Source organism: Nycticebus coucang, chromosome 17 (assembly GCF_027406575.1).
Source record: "Nycticebus coucang isolate mNycCou1 chromosome 17, mNycCou1.pri, whole genome shotgun sequence".
NCBI classification, from domain to species: Eukaryota; Metazoa; Chordata; class Mammalia; order Primates; family Lorisidae; genus Nycticebus; species Nycticebus coucang.
The window spans coordinates 19,421,135-19,434,278 of record NC_069796.1 but is presented as its reverse complement, the minus strand read 5'-3'; the positions used below and the strand labels follow the sequence as shown (position 1 = coordinate 19,434,278).

Sequence of the window (13,144 nt, the reverse complement as noted above, 5' to 3'; positions counted from 1 at the left end):
TAGGGTAATTTTCCTGATTTGAGCATTACACTACACTTTACTCCATAAATGTGGACAATTATTATGTGTTAATTATAAATAAAAAATAAATAAGAAAAATGAATCCAATAAAGATAAATGGACCATAATTTCTGGTTTGTTTGCATACAACTATGTATCATGTAGAAACAAAGTCCACCCATTCTATTACAGCTAGATTAACAATTACAGCCACACAATGATAATACATCCAGAAAGCTATAGGATAAAAAGATTGTGACACTAAAGATACATTCTTTCTGACTATTCTAAGAAAAGTGAATAATTTCATTCAAGACACATTTTTAAGCAAAAAGACCAAATCTGGAGTTATCACATTACTTGATTTGAAATTATACTACAAGGAAGTTTACAACCAAGTCCCTTCCCAGAAACTTTCCTAGGACCACAGGAGCTATCTCATCCAATGCTATACTCTCTACATTATAACAACCTGTATGCAAGGTCTGGCTGATGCAGAGGAGCAAAGGTTTTTGTCTGAAATCAGGCAGTTTAAAAGGGCAATATCAATTTTAGAGTTTCCACTAGAATTGGCTGCATACACTCTTATAAATGTAACAGCTCAACTCTCCTCTGCCTGATCTTCCTTTCCTTCCCTTCCTGGTGTTTTCCTAGGCCACTTCTTAATAAGCCTCTTGTATACAAATCTCCATCTCCAGAAGAATCTGAGCTATGATGCTGGAAGAAAAAAGTAAAAAGCCATGTATGACATAATTCAATATAAACTAAACAAATATAAATTCAATATAATACAACAGTAACATTTAAGAAGTTTTTCTCTTTCTCAGAAGAGACAGAATTCCAAATTCTATAGATCCTCAAGATTTTAAACAACAACAAAAAAATTTCTAATTCACATATTTTATATTACCTGACTAATTTTCAGATATAATGCAAACCTAATGACTCACATAAAAGATTCAAATTGAGAATAAAAATTAAATAATGAAAATTTCACCTAAACCAAAAGGACCCAATGTTAATGCACTATCAGTAATAAAAGTACTAGATGCTTTAGATGTCATTAAAATACTGAACTGAAATGAACCAAGATTTGGGTGAAAGATTTCTCTCCACCTGGGTTCTTTAAAAGACATCATCTGCCTACTACTGCTCTTTGCCTTGCTTTTTCTTTATTTCAATTTTTCTATAATTTCAGAAATATGATCAAACTATGTGGGCAAAATCCTAATAAAATATTGGGCATATGGACATTTAAGTTGACTCATCAGTCTACAGTGCCGTCTCCTGAAATGCCTTCTAATAGTGTTTAGGAATTAACAGCACATGAAGAAGATTCAGAATAAAACAATTGAAAGGCTGAGGGTAGGGATACATCTATAGAAAAGCAAACTAAATAAAAAAAGATCCCTTCAATTAAGAAAGACGAAGCTGAAAAATGACATAATCAAGTGTTAAAAAAAAAATCAGGAAAAAATCCCCTACAACGTACTCTTTATCATCTCTAGGAACCTAGGAATCTTATTTGTATTGTCAACCCAGAATCTTAAGAGCCCATTCTTTTTTAAAATAAGCATTGCACTGTTGGTTCAAGAAGATTTTTTTCTTTTTTGAGTGATGAAAATTGTTTCTTAAGAGATTTAAGTTGAGGGGCGGCGCCTGTGGCTCAGTCGGTAAGGCGCTGGCCCCATATACTGAGGGTGGCGGGTTCAAACCCGGCCCCAACTGAACTGCAACCAAAAAATAGCTGGGCGTTGTGGCGGGCGCCTGTAGTCCCAGCTACTTGGGAGGCTGAGGCAAGAGAATTGCTTAAGCCCAGGAGTTGGAGATTGCTGTGAGCTGTGTGATGCCACGGCACTCAACCGAGGGCCATAAAGTGAGACTCTGTCTCTACAAAAAAAAAAAAAAAAAAAGAGATTTAAGTTGATAAATGAAAGAATGCTAGTGAGAGGCGAAGCATGATGGCAGACGGGACGGACATGTAGACCACCTCTCCCAAGTCATCAGGAGAGAGGAAGGGGGGTCTCGACCTTTTCCCCACATGGATTATTGGTGTGGACAGACAGCTGGAGATGCGCAGCGAATTGGCGGATTGCTGTATATGAGATGTAATTTAAAACCGCGGACTCCGTTGTAGAGATATCCCCTGCTTGGCTGTGCTGGCCGGCAGGCCCCTCCCTCACGGAGGACAGCAGTTTGCAATTCTTGGCAAAACCCAACTGATGAAAATTTATTCTTGAGCAGAGTTTGGCACCCAAAATGGGAACCACTCAGAATCACAAGGTAATAAGCAACCTGATGGAAAATTGAAAGGAAGGGATCCCGCCCGGGAAACAGACATTTTGAATTGTCCAAAAAGGCGGGCACCTTCCCCAAGAACAACAGGAATGATTAAATACAGTGGACCATTCCTGGTGAGGAATACTGATGTGGGCTGGCAGTTCAGGCTGTGCAGCGAACTGGCAGGTGGCTGGACTCAAAACTCCAGAGCCACAAAAACTGAGTATAAGGTTTCCATGTGCCAGCAGCCTCCGGACCCAGCAGCAGCCAACACCAGTGAGACCCGGCAGCTGCCAGCACCCTCCCCCACAGCCGACTGCAGTTGCCAGTTTGCAGGAGAAGGCAGGAGCAGAGTTGAAATATTTGTGTTGCGTGGACTCCTGCACTGAGTTGGGAGGTCGGATAGGAGTATTGTCTGGAACAGAGCAACTGAGGTTGCACAACAATTAGGTAAAAAAAAAAACTTTTACAGAAACTCCAAAATGGTGATCGGCCAGGTAGGGTGGTAAAAACTGTGAATCAGGTATAAGCCTGGGAACTACTCACAGTGCAACCTGGTGTCCAGAAAGTATATTGCATTATAAATATATTCCTACAAAAGTTGATCCCTATGTCATATATATAGATGTATATTTCTACATATATACAAGAATAATATTTTTGTGGTTGGTGCCTTATTTTGTTTTTCTCATCATTTTCTTGGAGGAACTATCGTCAATATTTATTATTTTTTTATTTTTATTTTCTCTATTTTTGATTTTTTCTTTCTTTTAACTTTTTTATGAACACCATGTTTTTTTCTACCTTCTGTCTTCCTCTTCTTCCCTTCCTATGGTTTCTGAAAATGCTAACATCAGATTTCTAGACTTTTTTTGTTTCTTCATTTTCTTGGTATGTTTTTTACCCTTTATTTTTTCTCAATTATTTTATGATTATCATTATTTTTATTGTAGTTGTTTTTTTTTGTTGTTGTTGTCTGTATGTCTATGTGTTTCTGATTGTGCATCTGTGGGCTTGTGTGTCTGCTAGCCTTTTTATCTCCTTATTTGCTCATTTGGTTTCAATGAGTTTGCTGTATTGACCTGCAATTCTGAGCTCCCAGAACTCCACTCCACACTCACTATGAGGTCTGAAGGCCTGTCCTCCAGGAGTCCAGATTCTTGGGTGATTTCTTGAGGGGTGGGACAGGGCCTGGACTGCAGCTGGGCAGTGCTGATTCTGGGGCACGGAAGTAAGGAGACAACAGTCGGCTGAGAGGGAACCACAACGGAGCGGCAGTGCCCTGAGGCGCAGAGCAGCAGCTGTTTTGGGCAACAAAACAGCCCACCCCCAGATATTCCAAAGCCACAACGCCTGTCTCCCTGGGCAACCAGAGGAGGCCAGGCATCTTCTCAGATGGCAACCACTGCAGAACAGATCTGGGACTGAAACACAGGCCTCGTGAGTAAAAGGTTTGCCTGTGGCAGTAGCGGCCTGGGTGGAGCGCGGACAAGAAAATGCATGCACAGAGCCAGGAAATTCCCAGGGCGGGTCTGACCCAGAGGACCACTTTACTGAGACTAAGACACACCCGGCCCTCAGGGGATCATCAGCCTATAGACAAAGGAAGGCAGGAGGCTAGAGCAGACCGTGCTATGAATACAAACCTGTGGGAGTAAAGACAGGGCCTAAAGACAGGAACTCAAAACAGCTTCTCTTCTGCAGAGGAATTTAGCAGGGACAGAAACAAATTCCCAGAAAGTTGTTCTGTTCTGTCAGTAACATCAATCAGGGGTGTGGCTGGAACTGAGTGAAAACCCCCCAGCCTCCATCAAGCGCCCAAGGTTGTCAGGGCTCACCATGCCCTGCTGGATAGAGGCAGAGAGCAGTGGCCTGGCTGAGCAGATACAGATGTCCTTGTGATTCAGGCAGGTACAAAGCCCTGGAGTATCTACTCATGGGAGGCAACTGAGTCACAGCCCTGAGGGGCTATCAGTGACTGGGTGTGACAAAGGTGAAAGGTGGAAAAGGAGGCATCAACCTTCCCAGAATACTCTATGTGCTGGATGGGTCCTCCGGACTTCACGGAGCACCAAAGCAAGTCATACTTGAGTTGTCACCAGACCCCTGTGATCCAGTTCCCAGAGACCTTTGAAACTCTCACACCTGAGACAGGTGCTGACTGAGACAACTGATTTGGACCTTTTGAAATGAGCCAATCGCCTGAGGACTATTCAAGTGGTGCCCTGGGTGGGTGTTTGTAGTAAGGTTTGACTTTCCTTTTCCAATTGTTGCCTGTGGGGGGCAGGGTGACTTAATTGCTGGTATTTCTCCACAGCTGAGACTTCAACCCAGAGGAACTGTTTCACTAGGGTCAAACAGAGAACAGCTGAAAACAAGACAGAACAACTTAGCCCCGCCACACCAAATAGGTCCCCAGTTTGTCAGGCCACAGCACTGTTTGTGTCATCAACAAAGCTCCAGGGGAAAAGTCAAATGGTGTAAAAAAATCATGGGGCAGAATTGGCAGAAAAACTCTCGTAACATGAATAAACCAGAATAGATCAACCCCCCCCCCAAGGAAAGTATGGCAGATGTAACTGAAGATCCCATTCATAAACAGCTGGCTAAGATGTAAGAAATCGAATTCAGAATTTGGACTGCAAACAAGATTAATAGAATGGAGGAAAATTTGGAATTAGAAATTGAGCAGCAATTCAAAAGTCGGAATTAGAAATTCGAGGAGAAATTCAAAAGTTGTCTCAAGAATTTAACAAATTTAAGGACAAAACCACCAAACATATTGATGCACTGAAGCAAGAATTTGCAGCCCTCAAAGATCTGAAAAATACAGTAGAATCCCTCAATAACAGAGTGGAGCAAGCAGAAGAAAAGATTTCTGACATTGAAGACAAAACCTTTGAAAGCTCCCAAACTCTCAAAGAGGAAGAGAAATGGAGAGCAAAAAACAGATCATTCTCTCAGAGCACTCTGGGATAATTCGAAGAAGGCTAATATCTGCCTCATTGGAATCCCTGAAAGTGATGAAGTGGCTCCCAAGGCACAGAGGCCCTTCTCCATGAAATTATGAAAGAGAATTTTCCAGACATGTCAAGAGATTCTGAAATTCAGATAGCACACAATTTCAGGACCCCAGCACGACACAATCCCAATAAGACATCCCCCAGGCATACAATAATTAACTTCACTAGTGTTAATATGAAAGAGAAAATTCTGAAAGCAGCCAGACATAAGAAATTCATTACCTACAAAGGGAAGAATATTAGAATGACTGCATATCTCTCTGCTGAAATTTTTCAAGCCAGAAGACGATGGTCATCAACTTTTAATCTCCTAAAGCAAAATATCTTTCAACCCCGGATCTTGCATCCAGCTAAACTGAGTTTCATTTATGACGGGGAAATTAAATACTTTAATGACATTCATATGTTGAAGAAATTTGCTATAACCAAACCAGCTTTTCAGGATATTCTCAGACCTATCCTCCATAATGACCAGCCCAATCCTCTACTACAAAAATAAATTCCCTCAGAAACTTTTGATCGAACTCCAATTTCCACAGTGGAAAAAGGATTAAAAATGTCCACTGGACTTTTGAAAAACTCGATATCCAAAATTTTAACAGACTTATCAATATTCTCCATTAATGTGAAAGCTTTAAACTGTCCTCTAAAGAGGCACAGGTTAGCTGAATGGATACAAAAACGTAGGCCAGAAATTTGCTGCATAGAAGAGTCACATCTTACGTTAAAAGAAAAAAAAAAAAAAAAGATAAATACAGAGTCAGGCTGAAAGGATGGTTGTCTATATTTCAGGCAACTGGTAGCCAGAAATAAGCAGGCGTTGCAATTCTATTTGCAGACACAATAGGCATTAAACCAACAAAAGAAAGGAAGGATAAGAACAGTCACTTCATATTTGTTAAGGGTAATGCTCAATATGATGAGATTTCAATTATGAATATTTATGCACCCAACCAGAATGTGCCTCAATTTATAAGAGAAACTCTAACAGACATGAGCAACTTGATTTCCTCCAGCTCCATATAAGTCAGAGATTTCAGCACTCCTCTGGCAGTGTTGGATAGAACCTCCAATAAGAAGCTGAACAAAAGAATTTTAGATTTAAACCTAACCAACCAATATTTGGATTTAGCAGACATCTATGGAACATTTCATCCCAACAAAACTGAATACACATACTTCTCATCAGCCCACAGAACATACACCAAAATCAATCACATCTAAGGTCACAAGTGTAACCTCAGTAAATTTAAAGGAATAGAAATTATTCCTTGCATCCTCTCAGACCACCATGGAATAAAAGTTGAACTCAGTAACAACAGGAACCTGCATACTCACACAAAAACATGGAAGTTAAATAACCTTATTCTGAATGATAGCTGGGTCAGAGATGAGATCAAGAAGGAAACTGCCAAATTTTTGGAACAAAATGACAATGAAGACATGAATTATCAGAACTTCTGGGATACCACAAAGGCAGTCCTAAGAGGGAAATTTATAGCACTGCAAGCATACCTCAAGAGAACGGAAAGAGAGGAAGTTAACAACTTACTGGGACATCTCAAACAACCAGAAAAGGAAGAACATTCCAACCCCAAAACCAGTAGAAAAAAAGAAATAACCAAAATTAGAGAAGAATTAACTGAAACTAAAAACAAAAGAATTATACAACAGATCAATACATCAAAAAGTTGGTTTTTTGAAATGGTCAATAAAATAGATAAACCTTTGGCTAACCTAACCAGGAAAAAAAGAGTAAAATCTCTAATTTCATCAATCAGAAATGACAAAGACAAAATAACAACAGACTCCTCAGAAATTAAAAAAATCCTTAATGAATATTACAAGAAACTTTATTCTCAGAAATATGAAAATCTGAAGGAAATTGACCAATACTTAGAAGAATCTCACCTTCCAAAACTTAGCCATAATCAAGTGGAAATGTTGAACAGCCTAATACTAAGTTCTGAAATAGCATCAACCATACAAAACCTCCCTAAAAAGAAAAGCCCAAGACCAGATGGCTTCACGTCAGAATTCTACCAAACCTTTAAAGAGGAACTAGTACCTATATTACTCAACCTGTTCCAAAACGTAGAAAAAGATGGAAGCCTACCCAACACGTTCTATGAAGCAAACATCACCCTGATCCCCAAACCAGGAAAAGACCCAACAAGAAAAGAAAGTTATAGACCAATATCACTAATGAATATAGATGCAAAAATATTCAACAAGATCCTAACAAACAGAATCCAGCAACACATCAAACAAATTATACATCATGACCAAGTCAGTTTTATCCCAGGGTCTCAAGGCTGGTTTAATATACGTAAATGTCTAAGTATAATTCAGCACATAAACAAATTAAAAACATGGACCATATGATTCTCTCAATTGATGCAGAAAAAGCTTTTGATAATATCCAGCATCCCTTCATGATCAGAACACTTAAGAAAATTGGTATAGAAAGGACATTTCTTAAACTGATAGAGGCCATCTACAGCAAACCCACAGCCAGTATCATATTGAATGGAGTTAAATTGAAATCATTTCCACTCAGATGAGGAACCAGACAAGGCTGCCCATTGTCTCCACTGCTCTTTAACATTATAATGGAAGTTTTAGCCACCACCATTAGGGAAGAAAAGGATATCGAGGGTATCCATATAGGTTCAGAAGAGATCAAACTTGCGATCTTTGCAGATGATATGATTGCATATCTGGAAAACCCCAGGGATTCCACTACAAAACTCTTAGAAGTGATCAAGGAATACAGCAGCGTCTCAGGTTACAAAATCAACATTCATAAATTGGTAGTCTTTATATATATCAACAATAGTCAAGCTGAAAAAACAGTTATGGACTCTATTCTGTTCACAGTAGTGCCAAAGAAAATGAAATATTTGGGAGTTTATCTAACAAAGGACGTGAAAGATCTCTATAAAGAGAACTATGAAACTCTAAGAAAAGAAATAGCTGAGAACATTAACAAATGGAAAAACATACCATGCTCATGGCTGGGAAGAATCAACATTGTTAAAATGTCCATACTACCCAAAGCAATACACGATTTTAATGCAATCCCTATTAAAGCTCCACTGTCATAATTTAAAGATGTTGAAAAAATAATACTTTGTTTTATATGGAATCAGAAAAAACCTAGAATAGCCAAGACATTACTCAGAAATAAAAAGAAAGCAGGAGAAATTATGCTATCAGACCTCAGATTATACTATAAATCGATAGTGATCAAAACAGCATGGTACTGGCACAAAAACAAAGAAGTAGATGTCTGGAACAGAATAGAGACCAAGAGATAAACCCAGCTACTTAGCGTTATTTGATCTTTGACAAGCCAATTAAAAACATCCAGTGGGAAAACATTCCCTATTTAACAAATGGTGCTGGGTGAACTGGCTGGCAACCTGTAGAAGACTGAATCTGGACCCACACCTTTCACCATTAACTAAGATAGACTCTCACTGGATTAAACATTTAAACTTAAGACATGAAACTATAAAAATTCTAGAAGAGTGTGCAGGGAAAACCCTTGAAGAAATTGGTCTGGGCAAGTATTTTATGAGGAGGACCCCCCCCAGGCAATTGAAGCAGCTTCAAAAAGACACCACTGGGACCTGATCAAACTAAAAAGCTTCTGCACAGCCAAGAACACAGTAAGTAAAGCAAGCAGACAGCCATCAGAGTGGGAGAAGATATTTGCAGGTTATGCCTCCGACAAAAGTTTAATAAACAGAATCCACAGAGAAATCAAACGTACAAGCAAGAAAAAAACAAGGGATCCCATCGCAGGCTGGGCAGGGGACTTGAAGAGAAACTTCTCTGAAGAAGAGAGGCGCACGGCCTACAGACATATGAAAAAATGCTCATCATCTTTAATCATCAGAGAAATGCAAATCAAAACTACCTTAAGATACCATCTAACGCCAGTAAGATTAGCGCGTATCACAAAATCCCAAGACCAGAGATGTTGGTGTGGATGTGGAGAAAAGAGAACACTTCTACCCTGCTGGTGGGAATGCAAATTAATACATTCCTTTTGGAAAGATGTTTGGAGAACACTTAGAGATCTACAAATAGATCTGCCATTCAATCCTATAATTCCTCTACTAGCCATTTACCCAGAAGACCAAAAATCACATTATAACAAAGATATTTGTACCAGAATGTTTATTGCAGCCCAATTCATAATTGCTAAGTCATGGGAAAAGCCCAAGTGCCCATCGATCCATAAATGGATTAATAAATTGTGGTATATGTACACCATGGAATATTATGCAGCCTTAAAGAAAGATGGAGACTTTACCTCTTTCATGTTTACATGGATGGAGCTGGAACATATTCTTCTTAGTAAAGTATCTCAAGAATGGAAGAAAAAGTATCCAAATGTATTCAGCCCTACTATGAAAGTAATTTATGGCTTTCATATGAAAGCTATAACCCAGTTATAACCTAAGAATAGGGGGAAGGGGGAGAGAGAGGGGAGGGAGGGTGGAGGATGGGTGGAAGGAGGGTGATTTGTGGGATCACATCTCCGGTGCATCTTATAAGGGTACATGTGAAACTTAGTAAATGTAGAATGTAAATGTCTTAATACAATAACTAAGAAAATGCCAGGAAGGCTATGTTAACCAGTGTGATGAAAATGTGTCAAACTGTTTATAAAACCAGTGTATGGTGCCCCATGATCGTATTAATATACACAGCTATGATTTAATATTAATAAAAAAAGAAAGAAAGAATGCTAGTGAACTTTCACTAAATTTAGTATCAACAAAGCAACTAGGACTTCTAACATTACGTCATGTGTAATCTTTGTTGTGTAAAATAATACTGGATTATTCTTTGGAAAGCTTCATACTTGAATTACAATGCTTGTCATAGAAAATAATTTCTTATAATATTGCTATAATAAAATTGTTTGTGCCACAAATTCCAGTCTGTTCATGTGTAGCAGACTGGCATTCTTCATTGTATTATACATATAGTGACCACTGTAAATATCACTTTTCTGTATTTGCTATTAGCACATGAAAAGCTAATTCTAATATTCAACAGATAATAAATTAACACTGCATTGAATCAGGACCTTTCTCCTGAGAGCCAGGAACCTGCTAATTGTGCTTCATGTCCTGGGCTACAGATGCTCTCACCAGGCTCTGAAATCCCAGTGGTACCTTGAGACGAGAGATGGGGTTACCCCCTCCTTGCAGGTTACATTCAGCTAGAGACAGGGTAGTGAGGGTGGCTGTTGTCACAGGTTTCTCTATCCTCAAACTACTGGAGTTTTATTAATGATGACATAGGCTTAACTAATAAAATAAAATAGCAAGAGTATCCTAAACAAGGCAGTTTATTTCTCCCTTCTGTAGTAGTCCAGGTAGGAGCTGTCATTGGCAAATATTGCTAATCCACAATGTCAGAGATTCTGGTTTTTTCTATCATGCTGCTCAAACATCCTTAAGATGTGATTTCCACCTCATGGTCCAAGATATACCCTGAAGCTCTAATTATAATTCAGCCAGTAGAAAAGATAATAAAGGCAAGGGAAAGTCACACGCACTCCATATTAGATCAAAGTGCAGGAATTACACACATCGCCATCGTCCATATCCATGTATCTGCTGGCTAAAATGTAGTCATCTTGCCACACTGTACTCAAAGGGGAGAGGAAAATGTCCTGGCCACGTGCTTAGGAAAAACTCTATTACTATAGAAGGTGGTCCACATACTGGAGACAACCAGCAACTTAGGCAAAAATGAATTTAATGAGGAAGGTTTTTCATTTCACAAACATAGTTCTCTTTCCCTGCAGAGTAAACAAGCTCTCCAAGGATGACTAGGCCAACATGCACTTGAGTACCAGTTTCCATGACTCTCCTGGAACCTATATCAAAGCTCTATCCCTGGTCTCCTTGTTACACAAAGAATTCCTTCTCAAGGACCTCACAGTTTTCACAATTTGGTTCCCATATGGTCACTCTACTTCTTTACAAATACCTATATATAATTAAAATTCAACTGTGGGAGCTGAGCAAATGATTGTCCTGAAAAGGTCCCTGGGCTTCATGGAACTCATGTATGTAAATAAATACCTAAAAAAGTTAATGAGACTTAATATGCATTAAACACTGGTTTTCCTAAGTGTTCTTGCTTATGGGGTGTACATTATTCCTATTCCCTTTGTAGATTAAAACAAAAACTGAGGTAAAAAGAGAATAACTTATTCTGTATCATACACATTGATGACATTTCACCCTTGGTAGTTTGATTCCAGATCTTATAGTTCAGTAGCTGCCCATCCTTCACTAGACTGACACACTTTTGCCTTGGCCAAGTTCATTTACTGCACTGCAGAGAATCCCAGGAATTCCTTGCAGATCTAGAGAGCAGAAGTAGAAAGTCACATACAGAGCAGTGGCCAAGAAGGAACTAGAATCGAGCTTCTCAGAACGAGTCCAGCAGCTACTTCACCCTGGCACCACCCTTTAGAAATGGAGTAAAGAATGAAACAGAAATAAAGGAATTTTCACCTAGGAACACTCTTGTATCACCCACAAAGTCTTAATTAGGATATTTTAAGGTACTTCTATTAAAAAGGTCAATTTATTAAAAATTAATCACAGTTTAAATAAAAACGAGGATGTATGAAATTATGACTTTTCAGACTCTAGCAATTTTTACAGGCCATTTTTTTCCACCATCAAAATATTATTTTCTTCCTACTCACATTTTATTTAAGGAAACAAAAGTATATATTTTTATGGAAATTCATTCATGTATATGCAAAACCTTGTTTAAAAAGTATCTGAAAAATATAAACAAATGTTTTAAGAATGGTTATCGAGTGTTCATGGGAATGAGTAGGGGGTGGAGGGAGAGTAGAGGAGGCATCAGTGTGTCACAAACCACGCAAATTTCCACTTCAAATGTAACGCTCTAATTTATTTTAAAAGGAAATGAATTAAATTCCTGCGCTGATTGTGTAACTTGTGTAACTCTAATAAGGTAAACACAACATTAAAATGAATGTGTTACCATGAAGAAAAGTAGACTTTCCAAAGGGATTCAAATCCAGCAGTCACCCTCAATATATTCTCTGCCGTGAGAATCTTCTCCCAGACTATTCCAGCATAGCAGTGTAAAAGTACCTGGTTTCTTACCAATTTTTTCCTGTGACTCAGGGATACCCCAGAGCAGCCTTCTCTCTGGGCAGTATTTACTTCATGAGGATTTCTCCCAGAATTTGCTAACAATAGAAATTGTTCTTGGTTATGATACAGACCCAGCAGGATGTTCAAAATGCCACAGGTGACTCAGTGGCTCTGCCTTGCCAATCCTGCTGGGAGGTACCATACAAGCCATATGGAAATTGCTAAAATGGGAAATAAAGCAGCAGGTTCTGAAGCCACCAGCTTTCCCTGCCATGGTAGAATTAACACTAGTCTAGAGTGAAAAACAGACTCACCTTTGAAATCCCCAGTGTCCATGGAATCTCGTCAATCCGTGGCAACATACCAGAGAGTTTTGTAATATATTCTGCTGATTTCCTTTTTATGTCCTTGATTCAGTACCTGAAATAACCACATTTTGAAAGAGGAAAGTGTACAAAGAAAAGCCTCTAGGCAGGCCCTACTTTGCTGCACAGAATGAATATTCTTTGGACACTACATTGTGACAGGATGATTTTAAGGTAGAGTGTAGTGGCTGATACATGTGCCCTTCCCTCTTGAGAGTTAATCTCACAAGATCTCTCTCTCTCTCTTTTTTTCATTTCTACTAGAAATCTCTGATTCTTGCACTGCTTTGTGGGGACAATCTGG

General features: G+C 39.0%; 1 protein-coding gene across 4 annotated transcripts in view; it reads right to left on the bottom strand.

The window, feature by feature from the left end:
* PRR16 (proline rich 16) overlaps window positions 1-13,144 on the bottom strand; it is a 285,975-nt gene that overhangs the window by 234,169 nt on the left and 38,662 nt on the right. Inside the window, exon 2 of one of the 4 annotated variants that reach the window (XM_053566625.1) lies at window positions 12,790-12,895. The exons of the other annotated variants lie outside the window; for them this stretch is intronic. Coding sequence (XP_053422600.1) covers window positions 12,790-12,837 — 48 coding nt within the window. The 5' untranslated portion in view covers window positions 12,838-12,895. The remainder of the gene's footprint in view (window positions 1-12,789; window positions 12,896-13,144) is intronic. 4 annotated transcript variants of the gene reach the window in all.